This window comes from Salmo trutta, chromosome 9, assembly GCF_901001165.1.
Source record: "Salmo trutta chromosome 9, fSalTru1.1, whole genome shotgun sequence".
In the NCBI taxonomy this organism is placed as follows: Eukaryota; Metazoa; Chordata; class Actinopteri; order Salmoniformes; family Salmonidae; genus Salmo; species Salmo trutta.
The window spans coordinates 12,113,271-12,133,919 of NC_042965.1; the positions used below are offsets into that span (position 1 = coordinate 12,113,271).

The following is a 20,649-nucleotide window of genomic DNA, read 5'->3' on the forward strand; positions in this document are numbered from 1 at the left end:
CTCGCCATAAATTCATATTTCCGGTTCCGTTTATGGAACCGAAATTAAAGTTGTTGCCGTTCCGTATAAAGATAATGTAATCATATTTTCAAACAAAGTACAAGAAGTTGGTGAATGGGGTGCTGATAGACAATCGTTGATGGATATTTATAGAGCTTTGATCAGGACAACACTTGATTACGGGTGTATAGTTTATAAACATCGCCGAAGACTTTGCTTCAGAGGCTGGACAGAATCCAGTATATAGCTTTAAGGATGTGTATTGGTGCATTTAGGCCGTCATTGTAAAATACGACTTTAACCGACTTGCCTAGTTAAATAAAGGTTAAATAAAAAATATTTTTAAAATGATCAACATCTGTATGTGCCTTACTAGTGGAGGCAGGTGAGATACCTTTGGAAACACGGCATAAAAATAAAATGCTTATTGGGTTAAGTTGAAAGGCTGCCATTGAACATCGAGTTTGACATGTCAACAGGATGATGTGGCTTTGACATTAATGTATATTAGCTACTTCAATCACAATATGATTTCTGAAGATGAGTTGAGTTTACCTAAAGGGGCACTCACCTAGATTTAGCAATTTGCAGCTATGGAGAAGAGGCAATGCCAATAGCAGTATCAATTTTCAAAGCCTGTGACTTGCTTCGCCAAAGCCAGCAATATTTGGGCTCCTGAGTGGCGCCGTCCAAGGCACGGCATCTCAATGCTAGAGGCGTCACTACAGACACCCTGGTTCAAGTCCAGGCTGTATCACAACCGGATGTGATTGGGAGCGCTGTAGGGCGGTGCACAATTGGCCTATTGTTGTCTGGGTTTGGCCGGTGTAGGCCGTCATTGTAAATAAGAATTTGTTCTAACTGACTTGCCTGGTTAAAAAAATATATATATTCAGCTGAAACAGGTACAGAACCACATAAATATAGTCTAATTTGTATAAAGTAATTGTCTGAAGTTTTCATGTGTTCTGACTTCCAGCTCTATGTGACCCAGGTGGAGGCTTATCTACAGATGTGTGACTTCCAGTCTACAGCCATCAGCTGCAGACATGCCTGCCTCCTGGAGCCTCAGGCTAAGGCCCTCCACAAACCTCTGGCCTGCTGTGTTATGGCTGTGATCTTCTTAGAACAGTCTGGGAAACAATTCAGACATAATGATCACCCCTACACAGTCAAGCACGCACCCAGCACTATTGAAGTACCTCTTGCTTCCACTTTGTAAAATGATGTAGGCCTATCTGATAGCACCCTTTTTATAGATCTCATCTGAAAACGGTTGTAATTGTCTTGTTTAGAGAAGAGAGATAATATTGAGTTATGTCCACTCCACAAGGGATGTTCCTGGATGCTCTGGAGTTGTTTGCCAAGGCCTTACTGCTGGTCATATCACATGAGGAGGTCAGTGGGAAATTTGAGGTGTTCACATAGAGACCTATGTGCATGAAAATGAATATAGTTGTTACTGTTTCCACTATATACAAACACTTTCTTTGGCTTTATCCAAATGTTATCAGCCTAAGGAGGGCATGTGAAATCCTTTGACCTCAGCCATTTCTACAGACAGACATTCCTTGCACAGCCAACAGATGGTGCTATTCACCTAAGATTTAAAAAAAAATGTTTCATGGGTGTGAACCGCTGAAGTGTCTCCCTTTGTTGCTGTTTTAGCCTGGCATGTCTGACGGCCCTGGGCCGTTATACTGACTGTCTGAGGCTGGTCGGTAACTGGCTAGAGGTAGACTCTGAGACCGCAGATCTGCTCACCCTCAGAGCACGGCTCCACAAACAGCTCAACCAGGTCAGTAGTACCCTCTCACACTCCGTTACCTCGGCGTTAACGCTTGGCAATATATGACAATGCTATGAAGAACGCAGGTGTGACGATTTCTAGCACCAAATGCAATTTCAACCACTAACCTTATGAACTGTAACCTTTGGGAAAAATAGCTTATGTACTAGCTCGATACTTGTGACATCATTTCCACTTTTGTCCTCTCAGACCATCTAGTGACTACCTATAAAAATTATTTAAAAAGTCAAATTTACACGCATTCTAATGTAATGACAGCACCATTCTTCATTAGTGATCTGGGGAAAAAATCAATACAGTTACATATCGCAATATTATTTTTGGACGATATATAGATATTTGGCTCCCAAAAATTGCTACCATAGATAGCGTTAACTAGCGCTAGTCAGCTGTACCTCTTCCAAAACATAAGTGTTTTTCATCCTATAGCATGTTCTCCATCTTCTTTTTAAATAGTGAGCCAACATGTTTTCAGCACATTTATTTCTCTGACTGATCAAAAATTGTTTTATCTTGTCTCTCTGCAGCAGACATAAAGTGAGCAAAATGTTTGGAACATAAAATCGCAATAAAATATCAGTATGGAATCGCAATACATATAGAATCGTGAACATCGTAATACATACCTTATCGACACTAAGTATCGTGATAATATCTTATCGTAAGGTCCCTGGCAATTACCAGGACTCTTCTCCATACAGGTAACACTGTGCTACTGTGATCTGAGGTCAGCCTTGGCCCTCAGTCCATCGTGCCTAGAGGCAGGTGCCCTGCTGGGCTAGAGGAGGCCAGTGAGAGGGCCAGGCAGCAGGCCATCAGCAGGGCCCTGGCAGGGAAGCTCACGGAGGCCCTCTCCAAGGTCAACATGGCCCTGGAGCATTGCACTGAGACTGAAGAACGATCTGGCCTTAATAGCGATGCACTCTTATAATCTCCACCTTGCACAGCCAGAAGAGGACTGGCCACCCCACATAGTCTGGTTCCTCTCTAGGTTTCTTCCTAGATGCCTGCCTTTCTAGAGAGTTTTTCCTAGCCACTGCACCTTTAAATCTGCATTGCTTGGGGTTTTAGGCTGGGTTTCTGTATAGGCACTTTTCTGAAGTTAAAAGAGTTTTATAAATATATTTGATTTGAGCAGCACTACCTCTTCAGGTGTTGACAGCAAATCAAATCAAATTGTATTAGTCTCATGCGCCGAATACAACCTTACAGTGAAATTACTACTTACATGCCCCTAACCAACAATGCACTTTAATAAAAATAAAAAAAAGAATAAGAAATAGAAGTACCAAGTAATTAAAGAGCAGCAGTAAAATAACAATAGTGAGACTATATACAGGGGGGTACTGGTACAGCAGGTGGTCATAATGTTATTGTTAGAAGCTAGAATCTTGATATTGTTGACAGAGTATTTATCTGTACGTGTCAAGGTTCTGATACAGCAAGCAAGAGTGTTGATTAGGCCTGTGGTTTAGGGGATACATGCCTGGTTGATCCCATTTTACCAGACCATTCTCCTCTACCAATGAAGAGATATACACTGAGTGCACAAAACATTAAGAACACAATCATAATATTGAGTTGAACCACCCCCCCCCCCCCCTCCCTTTTTCCCTCAGAACAGCCTCAATTCGTCAGGGCATGGACTACAACGTGTCGAAAGCGTTCCACAGGGACGCTGCCCATGTTGACTCCAATGCTTCCTACAGTTGTGTCAAGTTGGCTGGATGTCCTTTGGGTGGTGGACCATTCTTGATACACACGGGGAAACCTTTGGGCGTGAAAAGCCACCTACTTCCATACCTCGTTCAAAGGCACTTAAATATTTTGTCTTGCCCATTCACCGTCTGAATGGCACACATACACAATCCATGTCTGAATTGTCTCAAGGCTTAGCAATCCTTCTTTAACCTGTCTCCTCCCCTTCATCTACACTGATTGAAGTGGATTTAACAAGTGTCATCAATAAGGGATCATAGCTTTCACCTGGATGCACCTGGTCAGTCTATGTCATGGAAAGAGCAGGTGTTCATAATATTATTGTTAGAAGCTTGATAATGTTGACACGTTTTCAGACTGATTCTCATCTACCAACCTACAGTAAACAAATGAGGATACATAATCTATATTGTGTTGCTGTGATATGCTCCATACTGTCTATTATCCACTAATATGTAGTATTTTGCAGCATAGGGGTATTATGTACCGTAGGCTGAAATACTTCACTTCTGTCATTGAGGACCTGGTCCTGGCTGTGGAGCTGAGTGAGGGCTTGAGTCCAGGGGGCGGAGCCGAGCGGACACACCCAGGACAAACCGAGGGCCGTGCAGGAGGCGGCCCAGCCCCAGCTGGTGCTCACCTTTAACGACTTTGCCGTGCCGTGCTTCTTCCCATAGCTTCTACGCCGAGGAAGCCATGCTGCTCAGCAAGGCCGTCCAGGAGCAGAAGGAGGAAAGCGGTCTCCACATTAACAGAGGAGGTGAGGGGAGGGGAAAGAAGAGGACGGGAGACAAAAGAAGAGGAGAGATGAGGGAAGGGAGGTATGTTTAAGGGGGTGTGAGGAAGTGGAGGCGAAAGGGGTGAGTTTGGCTGAGGTAAAATGAGAGAGGTTGTGGGCTCCCTCTTGAAGAAGGTGCAATTGATGTCTGGCTCTGTGAAAAGGAAATAGTGTGTGAATATGGATGGTGGGCAGGAGTCTCTGAGATCAAGAGAGGATGTGTTTAAAGTTGCTGGAGTTTTGATTTCATATCACCTCACAGACCTTGAATACATCAATGCATAAAGTCAGTACCTATATCCATTATATCCAATTTCAGGAAGGAGTGCATCTGAGTCGACAGTAGATATCACCTCTGATATTTACAGAGGTGGTTGTGCTTTGTGCAGACTGTTTCTTCCAGCAGGACGAGTGGGAGTTTGCCCTGGCTGACAACCAGCAGGCGGAGGAGATGTCGCCTGATGACCAGGCCATCTGGATCCGCCTCGCTGTCATCCACAACACCCTGGGCACACACTGCTACCAGGACTGGTGAGTCTGAGTCTGTCATCCACAACACTGTGTATTGTCTTCACCGCAGGAAGTACCATGAGGCAGCTCTGACAAGTTCTCTGAGGCCATCAAGTAGAACCCTGGAGTCAGCCAGTATTATGAGAACTGGGCCAAAGCCCCACCGTAAAGTGCCCAACGTGGAGGGGGCCAAGCAGGATGCCATCAGTACCCTTCTCCTGGACCCCACTAATGATCAGGCAAGACCCTCAACGCCTGTACTGTGTGTCTCATCCACTCTATCCATAATACTGAGCTGTTATAGCTAGGGCCTAATGTGGACTAAGGACCCTAGTTATGCAAGTACTAAGCTCTCACCACTTGTTTCCAATGCAGATTGGGGGGGAAAAAACATGTTTCTTATAAGTATGTGAACAGGTTATTCTTTCTTTTAACGCACATTTCATTTTATGTAATACATGTTTCATAAAGTGGTGTGAAACTCTCACTTGGTGCAGAACTGACTACTGTAGTAAATCTGTCCCTCTGTCTGCATGTGTGTGTTTCCAGTTTTAATGTCACATGGACAGGTACAGTGAAATGTCTTTCTTGCAACCAACAAAGCAGTAATCAATAACAATGTAATACAACAAATAACATGGTAGAACAAAAAGAAACGAGATATAAACATAACAAATAAGAAGAACACAATAAAGTAAGTAAGCATACTATATAAAGGGTCAGTGCCAATACCATATTAACAATGTGCAGGGATACTGGATCGATAGAGGTAGATATATACAGTACCAGTCAAAAGTTTGGACACACCTACTCATTCCAGGGTTTTTCTTTATTTTTACTATTTTCTACATTGTAGAATAATAGTGAAGACATCAAAACTATGAAATAACACATATGGAATCATGTAGTAACCAAAAAAGTGTTAAACAAATCAAAATATATTTTATATTTGAGATTCTTCAAAGTAGCCACCCTTTGCCTTAATGACAGCTTTGCACACTCTTGGCATTCTCTCAACCAGCTTCATGAGGTGGTCACCTGGAATGCATTTCAATGAACAGGTGTGCCTTATTAAAAGTTAATTTGTGGAATTTCTTTCCTTCTTAATGTGTTTGAGCCAATCAGTTGTGTTGTGACAAGGTGGGGGGGTATACAGAAGGTAGCCCTATTTGGTAAATGACCAAGTTTATATTATGTCAAGAACAGCTCAAATAAGCAAAGAGAAACGACAGGCCATCATTTTATTTTTTGCTGCAGAGGATAAGTTCATTAGAGCACCTCCGATTGCAGCCCAAATACATGCTTCAGAGTTCAAGTAACAGACACATCTCAACAGCAACTGTTCAGAGGAGATTGCGTGAATCAGGCCTTCGTGGTCGAATTGCTGCAAAGAAACCCCTACTAAAGGACACCAATAAGAAAAAGAGACTTGCTTGGGCCAAGAAACACGAGCAATGGACATTAGACCGGTGGACATCTGTCCTTTTGGTCTGATGAGTCAAAATGTGAGATTTTTGGTTTCAACCGCCGTGTCTTTGTGAGACGCAGAGTAGGGGAACGGATGATCTCTGCATGTGTGGTTTGCTGGTGACACTGTCTGTGATTTATTTAGAATTCAAGGCACACTTAACCAGCACGGCTACCAAAGCATTCTGCAGCGATACGCCATCCCATCTGGTTTGCGCTTAGTGGGACTATAATTTGTTTTTCAACAGGACAATGATCCAAAACACACCTCCAGGGTGTGAAAGGGCTATTTGACCAAGGATAGTGATGGAGTGCTGCATCAGCATATGTGGGAACTCCTTCGAGACTGTTGGAAAGCATTCCTCATGAAGCTGGTTGAGAGAATGCCAAGAGTGTGCAAAGCTGTCATCAAGGCAAAGGGTGGCTACTTTGAAGAATCTAAAATATAAAAAACTATTCTGATTTGTTTACTTATTTGGTAAACTTATTTCATAGTTTTGATGTCTTCACTATTATTCTACATTGTAGAAAATAGCAAAAAATAAAGAAAAACCCTTGAATGAGTAGGTGTGTCCAAATTTTGGACTGGAACTGTATGTACAGTGCATTCCGAAAGTATTCAGACATTTCCACATTTTGTTACATTACAGCCTTATTCTAAAATTGATAAAAAAATTGAAAATCCTCATCAATCTACACTCAATACCCCATAATGACAAAACAAAAACAGGTTATTAGAAATGTTTGAAAATGTATAAAAAATGAAAACAGAAATACCTTATTTACATAAGTTTTCAGACCCTTTGCTATGAGACTTGAAATTGAGCTCAGGTTCATCCTGTTTCCATTGATCATCTTTGAGATGTTTCTTCAACTTGATTGGAGTCCACCTGTGGTAAATTCAATTGATTGGACATGATTCTATATAAGGTCCCACAGTTGACAGTGCATGTCAGGGCAAAAACAAAGCCATGAGGTCGAAGGAATTGTCCGTAGAGCTCCGAGACAGGATTGTGTCGAGGCACAGATCTGGGGAAGTGTACCAAAACATTTATAGCATTGAAAGTCCCCAAGAACACAGTGGCCTCCATCATTCTTAAATGGAAGAAGTTTGGAACCAGCAAGACTCTTCCTAGAGCTGGCCGCCTGGTCAATCTGAGCAATCGGGGGAGAAGGGCCTTGGTGAGGGAGGTGACCAAGAACCCGATGGTCACTGACAGAACTCCAGAGTTCCTCTGTGGAGATGGGAGAACCTTCCAGATGGACAACCATCTCTGCAGCACACAACCAATCAGGCCTTTATGGTAGAGTGGCCAGATGGAAGCCACTCCTCAGTAAAAGGCACATGACAGCCCGCTTGGAGTTTGCCAAAAGGCACCTAAAGACTCTCAGCCCTCCTTTTCCTATAGTCCACTATCAGCTCCTTTGTCTTGCTCACATTGAGGGAGAGGTTGTTGTCCTGGCAGTGTCTCTGACCTCCCTATAGGCTGTCTCATCGTTGTTGGTGATCAGGCCTACCACTCTTGTCGTCAGCAAACTTAATGATGGTGTTGGAGTCGTGCTTGGTCACGCAGCCGTGGGTGAACAGGGGAGTACAGGAGGGGACTAAGCACGCATCCCTGAGGGGCCCCAGTGTTGAGGATCAGTGTGGCAGATGTGTTGTTGCCTACCCTTACCACCTGGGGATGGCCTGTCAGGAAGTCCAGGATCCAGTTGCAAAGGAAGGTGTTTAGTCCCAGGGTCCTTTGCTTAGTAATGAGTTTTGTGGGCACTATGTTGTTTAACGCTGAGCTGTAGTCAATGAACAGCATTCTCACATACGTGTTCCTTTTGTACAGAGGCAAAAGGGCAGTGTGGAGTGCGATTGAGATTGCGTCATCTGTGGATCTGTTGAGGCGGTATGTGAATTGGAGTGGGCCTAGTGTTTCCAGCATGATGGTGTTGATGTGAGCCATGACCAGCCTTTCAAAGTACTTCATGGCTACTGTCATGAGTGCTACGGGGCGGTATTCATTTAGGCAGGTTACCATCGCTTTCTTGGGCACAGGGACTATGGTGGTCTGTTTGAAACATGTAGGTATTACAGACTCGGTCAGGGAGAGGTTGAAAATGTCAGTGAAGACACTTTGTCAGTTGGTCCGCGCAAGCTTTGAGTACACGTCCTGTGAATTTTGAATGTTGACCTGTTTAAAGTTCTTGCTCACATCGGCTATGGAGAGCGTGATCACACAATTGTCCGGAACAGCTGGTGCTGTCATGCATGCTTCAGTGTTGCTTTCCTCGAAGCGAGCATCAAAGGCATTTCGCTCATCTGGTAGGCTCGCATCACTGGACGGCTCGCGGCTATGTTTCCCTTTTGTAGTCCGTAATATTTTTCATGCCCTGCCACGTCTGACGAGCGTCAGAGCCGGTGTAGTAGGATTCAATCTTAGTCCTGTATTGACGCTTTGCCTGTTTGATGGTTCATCTGAGGGCATAGCAGGATTTCTTATATGTGTCCGGATTAGTGTCCCGCTCCTTGAAATCGGCAGCTCTATACTTTAGCTTGGTGCAGATGTGGCCTGTAATCCATGGCTTCTGGTTGGGAAATGTACTTACGGTCACTGTGGGGAGGACGTCGTCGATGCACTTATTGATGAAGCCGATGACTGAGGTGGTATACTCCTCAATGCCATTGGATGAATCCCGGAACATATTCCAGTCTGTGCTAGCAAAACAAATTTCTCTGGTCTGATGAAACCAAGCGTCACGTCTGGAAGAAACCTGGCACCATCCCTACGGTGAAGCATAGGGGTGACAGCATCATGCTGTGGGGATGTTTTTCAACGGCAGGGACTGGGAGACTAGTCAGGATCGAGGAAAGATGAACAGAGCAAAGTACAGAGAGATCCTTGATGAAAATCTGCCCCGGAGCGCTCAGGACCTCAGACTGGGCCGAAGTCTTCCAACAGGACAATGACCGTAAGCACACTGCCAAGACAAACCAGGAGTGGCTTCGGGACAAGTCTCTGAATGTCCTTGAGTGGCCCAGCCAGAGTCCGGATCGAAAATAGCTGTGCAGCAACGCTCCCCATCCAACCTGTCAGAGCTTCAGAGGATCTGCAGAGAAGAATGGGAGAAACTCCCCAAATACAGGTGTGCCAAGCTTGTAGCATCATACCCAAGATGACTCAAGGCTGTAACCTCTGCCAAAGGTAATTCAACCAAGTACTGAGTAAAGGGTTTGAATACTTATGTTAATTTGATATTTCATTATGGGGTACTGTGTGTAGATTGATGAGGATTAAAATACAATTTAATCCATTTTAGAATAAGTCTGTAACGTAACAAAATGTGGAAAAAGTCAAGGGGTCTAAATACTTTCCGAATGTACTGTAAATGTGTGTGCATATTATGTGTGAGCAATTGATGGAGTGAGTGTTTGTTTGTATGTGTTGGCATGTCAGTGTGCGTAAGTGTGTAGGGCTCTGAGTGTGGTCAACTCTGATTGTGGTCAACTCTGAGTCCGTGTAGCCATTTTGTGTGTGTGTGTAGGTGGCCCCTCTGCTGCTGAGTCTGTTCCCAGGCTGCTCAGTGTCAGATGTGCTGTCCAGTGAGACGGCCAGAATGGTTAAAGCCCAGCTGATGGACAACATCCAGGCCTGCAAACACTGTATCCTCCGTGCTAAAGTTAGGTTAGGCTAACACTGTTTGTCCACAACCCCTCCCTGCCACGGCTAAAACTGGTCAGACCTGAATCAGAAAGATAAATAAATACCTGGTTTAGTTTTCCAGGTACAATAGAATGGAATAACCCCCAAAGTACAGAATCAAAGCTAAATCAAGCACATCTACTTTTATGTTTTTTTTTTTACATATTTATTTGACTGAAAATGGTCAAAAGGGCAGTTGCACAGATCCAGATGAACTCTTCTCCTGGACTAAAAAGAAGCCTGTTCAATAGAGAGTCTCAATTGGAAGTGCTTTGTAGTCCTTCCTTACATAGGCCAAATATGGGTGTGTACACCAGTCCCAAAGTGTACTAACTAACTGTGGTTGATGCTAATTTCAGATGTGTTTCCCCAGAATCTGCAGTGGGCTTGACACGATGACCCTGTCACATGACACAGACACCCAGTCTGACAGCCAATCCTCAGAGGAACAGTCTGACTAGGTGGCGGAGCCGCTTAAAGCCTGTGTGGCACCGCAGTACGTATACAAGCAGATCGTCAGGATCAACCAGCAGGTACTAGACCAGGAAAACACACAGACACTGGGACAGACAAACTCATCTACCCTCATCTAGTGAGGTCACTTAATAAAGCCCTTCAGTTCAAACTCTCTTTCCATACCTCTTATTCACAAAATCACATAAAACACTCAACTTATGCTTCACCATTAATCCGTATTTGTTTTAGTTGGGTCCTCCACCCGTTGAGAGCATTGAAAGAGTCTCTCATACTAAGCAGAGGTGCACTTCCTGTGTTGGCTGTGCCAGGTGAAGCGAGCAGTGCGATTGGCCCTTGAACGGCGATAGCCTCTGCAGTATGATGGGTCCAGTCTGGCCCCCACCCGCACAGTGGAACAGGAGCAGTCTGCACTGGTCTCTAAGGACAGGCTGTACCACTGTAGGACGTTTGGGGGGGTTTGGAGTGAATTCCACATAAGCAGCAACACTATGGTGTTTACTACTCTTAGCGTGACATGGTGGAGTGTGGCCATAGTACTGTAGCTTGAGGTTGTCATGGCACAATACTGTTCTCAAATCCAACAGGTGTCAGTAGAGGCCCAGTTTTCCTTAGTTCCACCTCACCTGTTTGGTTTTACAGTAATTTATCCATTAGTCTAGATTGTCAGGGCTCAAGGATTTTCTACTGGGATTGTTTTGTATTGTTTATGTCCATAACTATGATTGACAGGCAAATGGAGACATGTAAAGGGCGTATGACAAAAAGGAAAAGGTGGGCCAGTTAGATGAAGGCAGTTCAATGATATGACAGATAGAAATGATGTACAAGCTGTAGCTCTATTGTATATGTTCTGTTCCCTTGATAATTTAGTTGAACGGTTCATGGTATTGTGCCATGGACCGTTTTTTTTCTCAACATTACAGTAAATCTTCATTTTTAACAAGATTATTTAGCTATGTAAATTTGCCTGAAAATGAGTTTTTTTCTCCCCTGCCAAATAAAATAAAGATATGCATCAAGATTATAGACAAGTGTATAGATTGAATTCACCCTGAAACTGTAAATGTATCTAGAGTTTAAAAGATTTGAATATGTGTGGCAATAAAGTGGTTTACAGTGTGTACCAGTTGGGTATTGTAGCATACTGTGCATGGTGGAGCCTGGAGAAGAGAGGGGGTTGTTTTGAGAGAGAAGCAGCTGCTCCCTCCCTGCTCTGACAGCAGCTATAGTAACAGCTGATAAGGAGATTGTGACATTCAACCCTGTAGGAAACACCCCAGCAGCATCTGATCACATGCACTCCATCCACACCAGCTATCGTTTCTATTACTGAACATACCATACTTAATTTGGATTCATTTGTGATCAGAATGAACGTACAGTACCAATTCTACTCAAGCTCCCCCCTTGCATGTATAAGACGTCATTGAGAGCAGTGGCATAATCACATGCGGAGTGTGGCGTAGCAGAGAAGCTAGTTTAAAAGTACACGTTCATACAGTACGCCCGGTACCACCCAAATCTTCTCAATGGTGTCTGTCCAATGTTTGTGCAGACGACCACGGAGCCCATGCCCAGACTGATGTCAATTATTAGATGTGGTGATGATGTTGTGGCTCCGTTTGGAAAGCGTGGTCGACCGCCGCCTCACAATGCGATGTCGACGTGGGGATGGGGCTTGGTGCTTGGTTCAGCTCCCTCAGACAGTATGTGTGGGCTGCAGCCCTTGAACAAAGTGGTCTGGGACAGACAGTGGTCATAAAGGAGCTGAAAAGTGTTTCACCCCCACGCAATAAAAGTTTAAGGTTACCGTCCTGTCAGGAATGGGAAATGCAGCCAGGAGAGCCCAGTGGCCGCCAGGTTCTACCCCAGACAAAAACACCTTTCTCTGGGCACAGGAGCTGGTGGCTTTGCCCCCAGTCAAAAAATGATTGGTGGACCGGAGGAGTTTCATTCACGTTTGGCTCGAGACTGTTTTGTCTAAGACTTGCAGAACACGTTTGTAATCTTTGGGTAGTGTTCGGAACAGGTGACGTGCAGCTAAAGCACCCCGCTTTTTCCTCCTGAAGGGAAATGTAGAATTCTTGCAGTTTTATGATGTGAAGGGCTTTAAGTGGATTAGTGCTGCTTGAATTAAGTATGTGCCAGTCAGGGTGTGTATCAATGGTGAAAGAGCTGTTCTTGTGCAAAAGAAAATGACACTGATACAGTTAGTTATTTTCACATGAGGGGTGTCTGCTGAATTCCATACCTAAAACAAGGATGCACAATCAGAGCAAAGGAAACATCAACCATTTATTTTCAGATATTTATTTTCAAAAGAATGGCATACATTATAGTGAAACCATCACGGTTAAATAAAGCCCTTCCCATTGGAATAAATAAGCATTATGTAAAGTTCATCGTAAAAAGCGAGAGTGAGGCTGAAAAGTAAGGATACAAAGTCAAAGTTGCTTGGTCACTCAATATAGTGGACTAAATACCTGCCGCCTCATTGTAAACATTCTAAAACGCCGCAGTTGGTTTACAGTCTAGTGTCTGGACCGGATTCTGCTGCACTCAAAAGTCTGATGCACCAGATGACATGTTTGGCACCTAGGGGATATATAAAGCGAGTAAAATGTGCTTTTACAATCTTGTAATTTTCATAACTGAATTTAACTGCATAGTTCCTTTCTCGGAGAGAGAGAGCAGCAGACGAAAGGTCCCTCCTGAGAAACATTTGAAAGACAATTTATTCATCTTGGAGAGAAAAAATGTCTGCCGCCTGTGCTACTCACAAATTTTCCAGTCAGTTTTACTGGCTTGCCTCAGGAACCCTTCTCCCTGTCACTCTCCTCATGTTTTGAAGTAAAGGGCTTCTCTCCTGTTTTCTGTACAGACAGAAGAGACAGCCATACTCTTTGTCTCCCTGAGGGCACAGGCCAGGGCTTGACCTTCGTGGATGATGTCTGTGTTCCTGTAACCCTGTATTGTATGACATTGTTCTCTCTCTATTTGCTTTCTCTCTGGACATCACCAAGACCAACTGACTCATAAAAGTTTATCTGTCTTGTGGGGTCACTTCCACCCATTCTGTTCTTTGAGCTTGCTGATGTCCAGTCCTTTGTGAACAGGTTTAGTGCTGCTAATATCTAGTCTGATGTCCAGTCCCTTCTCAACTGGTTTAGTGCTGCTGAAGTCCAGTGCTCTCTTAACAGTTTTAGTATTGTTGTCCAGTCCTTTCTTAACAGGTGTAGTACTGATGATCTCCCATCCTTTCTTAACAGGCGTAGTGAAATCCAGTGCTTTCTTAACAGGTGTAGTACTGATGATCTCCCATCCTTTCTTAACAGGCGTAGTGAAATCCAGTGCTTTCTTAACAGGTGTAGTGTTGATGTCCAATTCTTTCTTAACAGGTGTAGTGTTGATGTCCAGTGCTTTCTTAACAGGTGTAGTGTTGATGTCCAGTGCTTTCTTAACAGGTGTACTAGGTGGGTTGTACAGAGGGAGAGTTGGTGAGCTGCAGGCCCGTGTCCAAGGCCGCTCAGTGGGAATGGTCCAAATGGTTCGAGACGGGGTCTTCTTCTTGTCCTTCTTCTCCTTCGTAGAAGCAGGAAAAGGTGTCTGATAGTACAGAGAGAAAAGTTTGACAAACCTTGGTAAGGAGAGTTGGAGAGACAACAAACATTTTTTGAAACAAATGTGACTATAGGAGCTTACAGCACCTTCTCTGACTAGCAATTCAGCAAGTATGTTTGTTCAACTGTAAAAGACATGGCAGCTCTGGTACAAGCACCATTGTAGTCGCTGTGACTGATTATCTACGTTATAGGCAGAATCCAACTTTTCATTGAACAAGCTTAAATGAACTTGTTCTGTACTTCATGCAACATGTTCATAGCACTGAAAGCCTGTCCATTGCTGAGATAAAAAGGGTGACATACACAGCAGAGGAGGGTGTAGCAGCTGAGCTTGGCAGGGTTGCCATCTGTCCCTGCATAGCGGTTCTTTTTGGGTAGCAGCAACACGAAGGACACAGCCATAGACAGGTGGTAGAAACTGTGGACATAGGCGTAGTCCCACTCCTGACAAACAAATTGAAATCAATTGGTCCCCCACCATAAATTTACTTTTTTTGATGTCAATGTTGTTCCCACAGAACAGTTCCCACAAACACAGATCTCAACAAAGTGTTTTGCAGTTGACCATCTAGTTATTGCCTTGATTGTGAATGGCGAGGGGAAGGAGGGAGATGGAGTTGTTCTGATACCTCAAAGTAGAAGCGGAGCATCAGAGCCAGGGCACCGAAGCAGCATCCTGGTCCCACCTGTTGGGTGTATACGCTCTTCTCGGGGTAGAGGCCCCTTATCTCTTTCATTTTCTGCAACTGAAATATGATACACCGGATGTATTTAGAACAAAATAGGTTTCGTTGAAGAGATAATCAATGCAATGTTGCTAGGCAGTACATTACATTTTTTTTTTTTAGTACCTCAACTAATTATGAACTTAAGTATACATTTCACATTGGTGAGATTATGAGATATCTTATCAAATTACTGTAAACATGACCATATTAGGGCATATCGTTCTCAGTGTTTGTCATAGCCATATTGTAAGTTGTCTTCACACACCCATTTGACAGTGATTATGAATACTGCTGATCCTATTGGTCCAGAGTAGATCCCATAGCCCCAGCGGTCCTGGTAGATCCTCACAGCACAGGTCAAAACCCCAAACATGGTCAGAGTAGAACGCTTTGGCTCATCAAAATCCCCTAAAGCTGGAGAAAGAGAGTGTGTGCGTGTGCGTACAGGAGACTGAGAGACAGACACAGCACATGCTTCCGAACAACTGTTCAGTGGTACTGAATGCAGAACTCACGAGCTCTCTGAACATAGTTTTAGGCCACTTAACACACACTGAGGGTAAGCCACACTGAGGGTAAGCCATGTCATGATACAACAGCGTGCTGTTTACACTCACCTATCAGCGTGACCCAGATCGAGATGGCTGTTCCGTACACGCTGAAGTACTCCAGGATCTCATACTTCATGAAACATATGATGGAGAGGCCCGGCCCATCACACGCATGGTAAATCTAGGGTTAAACACATCCCATGGGTTTCAAGTACAACAGTATTACACAGTCACTTCCTTTCTGTTCGTTTCAGTTCTGATAGGACATACTGTCTCTGGTGGGTTAGCAGAGACACACTTTAGGTTGTAATCAGAAGCACCCCTAAGAAATGACTCAAATGACTGTACAAGGGACTGTACCACAGGAGGTTGGTGGCACCTTAATTGGGGAGGATGGGCTCGTGGTAATGGCTGGAGCTTAATGATGGAATGGTATCAAATACATCAAACACATGGTTTGATGCCGTTCCATCTGCTCCGTTCCAGCTGTTATTATGAGCCGTCCTCCCCTCAGCAGCCTCCACTGGTCACTGTGCAATGCATTTTCTTCAGTATTACAGTACTAATCATAGCTTGTTTGAAGTTGTCTACACAATCACTCACAAGTACAGTACACACACACAGCCCCACTCACAAGTACAGTACACACACACAGCCCCACTCACAAGTACAGTACACACACACAGCCCCACTCACAAGTACAGTACACACACACAGCCCCACTCACAAGTACAGTACACACACACAGCCCCACTCACAAGCAGTGTCAGTAACACACAGACAGCCTCCATAATACAGTAATGCACGTTGTCAACATCTCAGCGTCATGCCATGGTTCTTACCGTGGTGAAGAACATGGTGAAGAAGTAGACCATGGCCTCCATGTGGAAGCCTCGCTTGGTGGCCACGCTGGCTGCAGGCAGGAACACCAGGCTACTAACGGTGGGCAGCAGCATCTTGGCAATGTAGGCTCCCATGGTGGCTAACTACAGCCACACCAACTCACTGGGTGTTGGGTATCTGGTGCAGATGATAGGTTGATCTGATCCGAGTTTTCAACCAGCAAGAATCACACCTCAGCTGAATTGATATTGATACAGGCTGTCTACAGTAGTACTCCTCTGTGGCTATCTGGCAGCGCTGGATGGTGGCTATCTGGCAGCTCTGGATGAGAAGATGTCCTTGAGTCCCTTAGTCCTCTACCAGTGAAATGAGAGAGCTGGTAAGTGGACAGGGAAATGTACACCACACCACAGACACACTCTCACACACAGCTGTCCTGTTGGAGCTCTTTAAAGTTTTAATTTGCCCCAGGAAGGCGTGCATGTGCGCTGTCGTCGTAGGACAGCTGTCTGCATACCAGGTCTGGCAGGCACGGCTGGGAGGGGAGAGTGGTCGCATGCCATGACATCGTGGCATGTTTGTGAAGTGTCGTGTTTCAGGTTGTTAGGTTCTAATTTTCAGAATACAAACTCAACGGATACAACGAAAGCTTTAAAACCAAGATAATTCTGCCCAGAGGGTCAGTACAGCTGCATTCAGACAAAGACATGGTTTCACCCGGGGTAGTATACAAACCCCACTTTGGGTGGAGTCTCCTCATTGCTAAACATTGCATCCTTATTGCTAGGCAGGGAGCTGAGTGATATGGGCCTGAAACGGTTCCTCCCCTTATCAGTACTGCCACGTGTGACCGTGTTCCCGGCACTCAGCCCCTTCCAAGCTTCATTACGGCACCCCTCATGTCTTTTTTATAACAATTAGTAATAGTTCAAGCTCAGAAACCAAACCTATCATGGTCAATGGTGAGGCATACGTTAGATTCAAAGCGCTGCCATGGGTTTTGTTGTGGTTGTATGATTGTTATTGAGAACTTCAATCTCTTGTGGCAGTCACTCCAGACAGGTCAACTTTTTAACAGTGGCTCTGTTAGTGTCCCATACAGAGAAACACTGCTCGTCTGAATTTGCCAATGGTGACCATGCAATACCAGTCCACCCCAGGCAGCACTCATAAAGTACATCTACGAGTATGTTGTACATTGGATCAATGTTTTTCCAGAGCCAATTGTGAAGTAGTAAATGTAAAACTCGCATGGATCTAATTAAATTAGGAGGTCGGGGTAGAGAGGGAGCTCTTTAAGCCTTTAGAAGAAGCTGGTGGTGCAGCAGTTGCCCTCTCCTTCTCTCCTCTCCTCTCCTTCTCTCCTCCGTTACTTCTCTCCTCTCCTTCTCCTCCATTCCTTCTCTCCTCTCCTCTCCTTCTCTCCTCCGTTCCTCCTCTCCTCTCCTCTCCTTCTCTCCTCCGTTCCTCCTCTCCTCTCCTCTCCTCTCAGCTCAGCTGTTGCACCTGCCCTGTGGGGCTGACGGGGGGAACACAAAGGGTGCAGTGTAGTTGGGAACACACCCCACGCCTCAGATTCTTGGAGGGACTCCGTAACATGAGCACTCGGGACATGGTCAAAACGGCACTCTCAGGCTCGGCTTGGGGACCCCTATTGGCTTGACCCTGCGCTCTGTCAGTGTCCTCTCCATACCAGCCCATAGTTTTTATTTTGTATATTTTTTTTAAGTCAGTTAAGAACAAATTCTTATTTAAAATGACAGCCTACCAAAAAGCAAAAGGCCTCCTGCGTGGATAGGGGCTGGGATTAAAAATGTAAAATAAATAAAAATATAGGACAAAACACACATCACTACATAAAGAGAGACCTAAGACAACAACATAGCATGGCAGCAACACAACATGACAACAACATGGTAGCAACACAACATGGCAGCAGCACAACATGGTAGCAGCACAAAACAAGGTACAAACATTATTGGGCACAGACAACAGCACAAAGGGCAAGAAGATGGAGACAACAATACATTGTACAGCCTTTGGGATTTGGAATGACCTCTGGAATGGGGTGGGCTGGCCCCAGGATTCTGAGGTTGAAGTTCGTGGGCTGAGTTTGTTGAGAATACAATGTGAGAGCAGGGGGATAGCTAACAAAATGAAAGTGTGTCATTGTTACTTTCACCCCAGCAGGCCCATGCCCCTGCTCAGTCCCTGTCTAAACATGGGCATGGACGGTAGTGTGGGAATGTGGCAGCCAGGGACTTCCTGTAAGCATCTGAGAAAACACTGGGCTTCCTTTTGATTTTCTCATAAATAGTTCTGCCCTCTGCCCTCTAGTTCTTTTATAAATAATTGAAAAGTTGATGTTTTAGTTAGTCTTCTCTTTGAGCGCATAATTACAAAAAATATATTAGTTTTAAAGCTGTGGGAATGTATCCAAAGTACGGTGCATTCAGTATTCAGACCGCTTGACTTTTTCTACATTTTGTTACGTTACAGCCTTATTCTAAAATTGATTAAATATTTTTTTCCCTCATTAGTTTACACATAATATCTCATAATAACAAAGCAAAAACAGTTTTTTTGAAATGTTTGCAAATATATAAAAAACGGAAATATTACATTTACATAAGTATTCAGACCCTTTACTCAGTACTTTGTTGAAGCATTTTTGGCAGCGATTACAGCCTCGAGACTTCTTGGGTATGACCCTATAAGCTTGGCACACATGTATTTGGGGAGTTTCTCCCATTCTTCTCTGCAGATCCTCTCAAGCTCTGTCAGGTTGGATGGGGAGCGTCGCTGCACAGCTATTTTCAGGTCTCTCCAGAGATGTTTGATTGCCTTCAAGTCCAGGCTCTGGCTGGGCCTCTCAGGACATTCAGAGACTTGTCCTGAAGCCACTCCTGCGGTGTCTTGGCTGTGTGCTTAGGGTCGTTGTCCTGTTGGAAGGTGAACCTTTGCCCCAGTCTGAGGTCCTGAGTGCTCTGGAGCAGGTTTTCATCAAGGATCTCTCTGTACTCCCTTCATCTTTCCCTCAATCCTGACTAGTTTCCCAGTCCCTGCTGCTGAAAAACATACCCACAGCATGATGCTGCCACCACCATGCTTCACCATAGTGATGGTGCCAGGTTTCCTCCAGACATGACTCTTGGCATTCAGGCCAAAGAGTTCAAGCTTGGTTTTATCAGACCAGAGATTCTTGTTTCTCATGGTCTGAGAGTCCTTTTGCCTTTTTGGCAAAATCCAAGCGGGCTGTCGTGTGCCTTTTACTGAGGAGTGGTTTCCGTCTGGCCACTCTACCATAAAGGCCTGATTGGTTGAGTGCTGCAGAGATGGTTGTCCTTCTGGAAGGTTCTCCCATCTCCACAGAGGAACTCTGGAGTTCTGTCAGAGTGACCATCGGGTTCTTGGTCACCTCCCTGACCAAGGCCCTTCTCCCCCGATTGCTCAGACAGGTGTGTGCCTTTCCAAATCATGTCCAGTCAATTGAATTTACCACAGGTGGACTCCAATCAAGTTGTAGAAACATCTCAAGGATGATCAATGGAAAAAATATGCACCTGAGCTCAATTTCGAGTCTCATATCAAAGGGTCTGAATACTTATGTAGATAAGGTACTTCTGTTTTTATTTGTTATAAATTTTCCAACATTTCTAAAAAACAGTTTTTGCTTCATCAGTATGTGGTATTGTGTGTAGATTGATGAGGACTTTTAAAAAATGTAATCCATTTTTGAATAAGGCTGTAACGTAACAAAATGTGGAAAAAGTCATGGGGTCTGAATATTTTTCGAATGCACTGTATATTTGGAAAATAACATAGATATACTTATAGAATAGTATAGTATAGTATATAGAATAGTATAGAATAGTTTTGTGTATAAACTGTTATTGCGAGTGCATTGTGCTCTACTCCCTATTGAGAAATGATTTCCAGGGCACGTGCGTGTGTGTGTGTGTGTGTGTGTGTGTGTGTGTGTGTGTGTGTGTGTGTGTGTGTGTGTGTGTGTGTGTGTGTACGTAGGTATGTAGTTGTATTTTGTGTGTGTGTCAGTCTGTGTCATCTGCTTGATGATGTGTAGGTCTGCCAATCTGTCTGGCTGTCTGACTTGCTGCCTGCCTGTTTGTCTGTCTGTCTGTCTGTCTGTGAGCATGAATGTGTCTGTCTAAAGTGCAGTACAAGCCTGAATAAACCTGGGCTGTGAGCCAAGAGAACATCAGAGAATTTTATGACAGCTCCTCTCCTCTCCTGCTGAAGAAGAGCAGTCTCTGTGCTTCTAAACTCAGAAGAAATAGGTTGGAATTTGAAAATATAAGACTATAACCTTTGAAATGGACTGAAATCAATTTACCAGGTACCTAGATAGCTGATATACATTTAAGAGAAATAAAACCATTTAAAATAAAATGTGTAAAAGACATCTCACAAATGAATAGAGGTTTATCACT

General features: G+C 44.3%; 1 protein-coding gene and 2 long non-coding RNA genes across 6 annotated transcripts; 2 read left to right on the top strand and 1 right to left on the bottom strand.

Moving 5' to 3' along the window:
• Positions 1-9: 9 nt before the first annotated feature.
• On the top strand, positions 10-5,493 carry LOC115199892 (uncharacterized). Of its 3 annotated transcripts, XR_003879436.1 has the most exons (5): positions 10-385; positions 980-1,398; positions 1,669-1,798; positions 4,207-4,289; positions 4,697-5,493. It is a non-coding gene; the product is annotated as an uncharacterized LOC115199892 (long non-coding RNA). The 3 variants fall into 3 exon arrangements; XR_003879435.1 differs by having other exon boundaries at positions 3,999-5,493; XR_003879434.1 differs by having other exon boundaries at positions 4,207-5,493.
• A 4,163-nt stretch (positions 5,494-9,656) lies between these two features.
• Positions 9,657-11,576, top strand: LOC115199893 (uncharacterized). The gene is made up of 2 exons (XR_003879437.1): positions 9,657-10,509; positions 10,762-11,576. It is a non-coding gene; the product is annotated as an uncharacterized LOC115199893 (long non-coding RNA).
• A 1,204-nt stretch (positions 11,577-12,780) lies between these two features.
• Positions 12,781-16,496, bottom strand: LOC115199894 (protein myomaker). Of its 2 annotated transcripts, XM_029762427.1 has the most exons (6): positions 16,198-16,496; positions 15,422-15,536; positions 15,070-15,218; positions 14,706-14,822; positions 14,380-14,520; positions 12,781-14,059 (listed from the first exon to the last, which is right to left on the bottom strand). In XM_029762427.1, exons 1-6 carry the CDS (start codon positions 16,330-16,332, stop codon positions 13,514-13,516), a joined length of 1,203 nt encoding a protein of 400 aa, XP_029618287.1. In that variant the 5' UTR covers positions 16,333-16,496; the 3' UTR covers positions 12,781-13,513. The 2 variants fall into 2 exon arrangements, with proteins under 2 accessions (XP_029618287.1, XP_029618289.1); XM_029762429.1 differs by lacking the exon at positions 14,380-14,520.
• Positions 16,497-20,649: the final 4,153 nt, after the last annotated feature.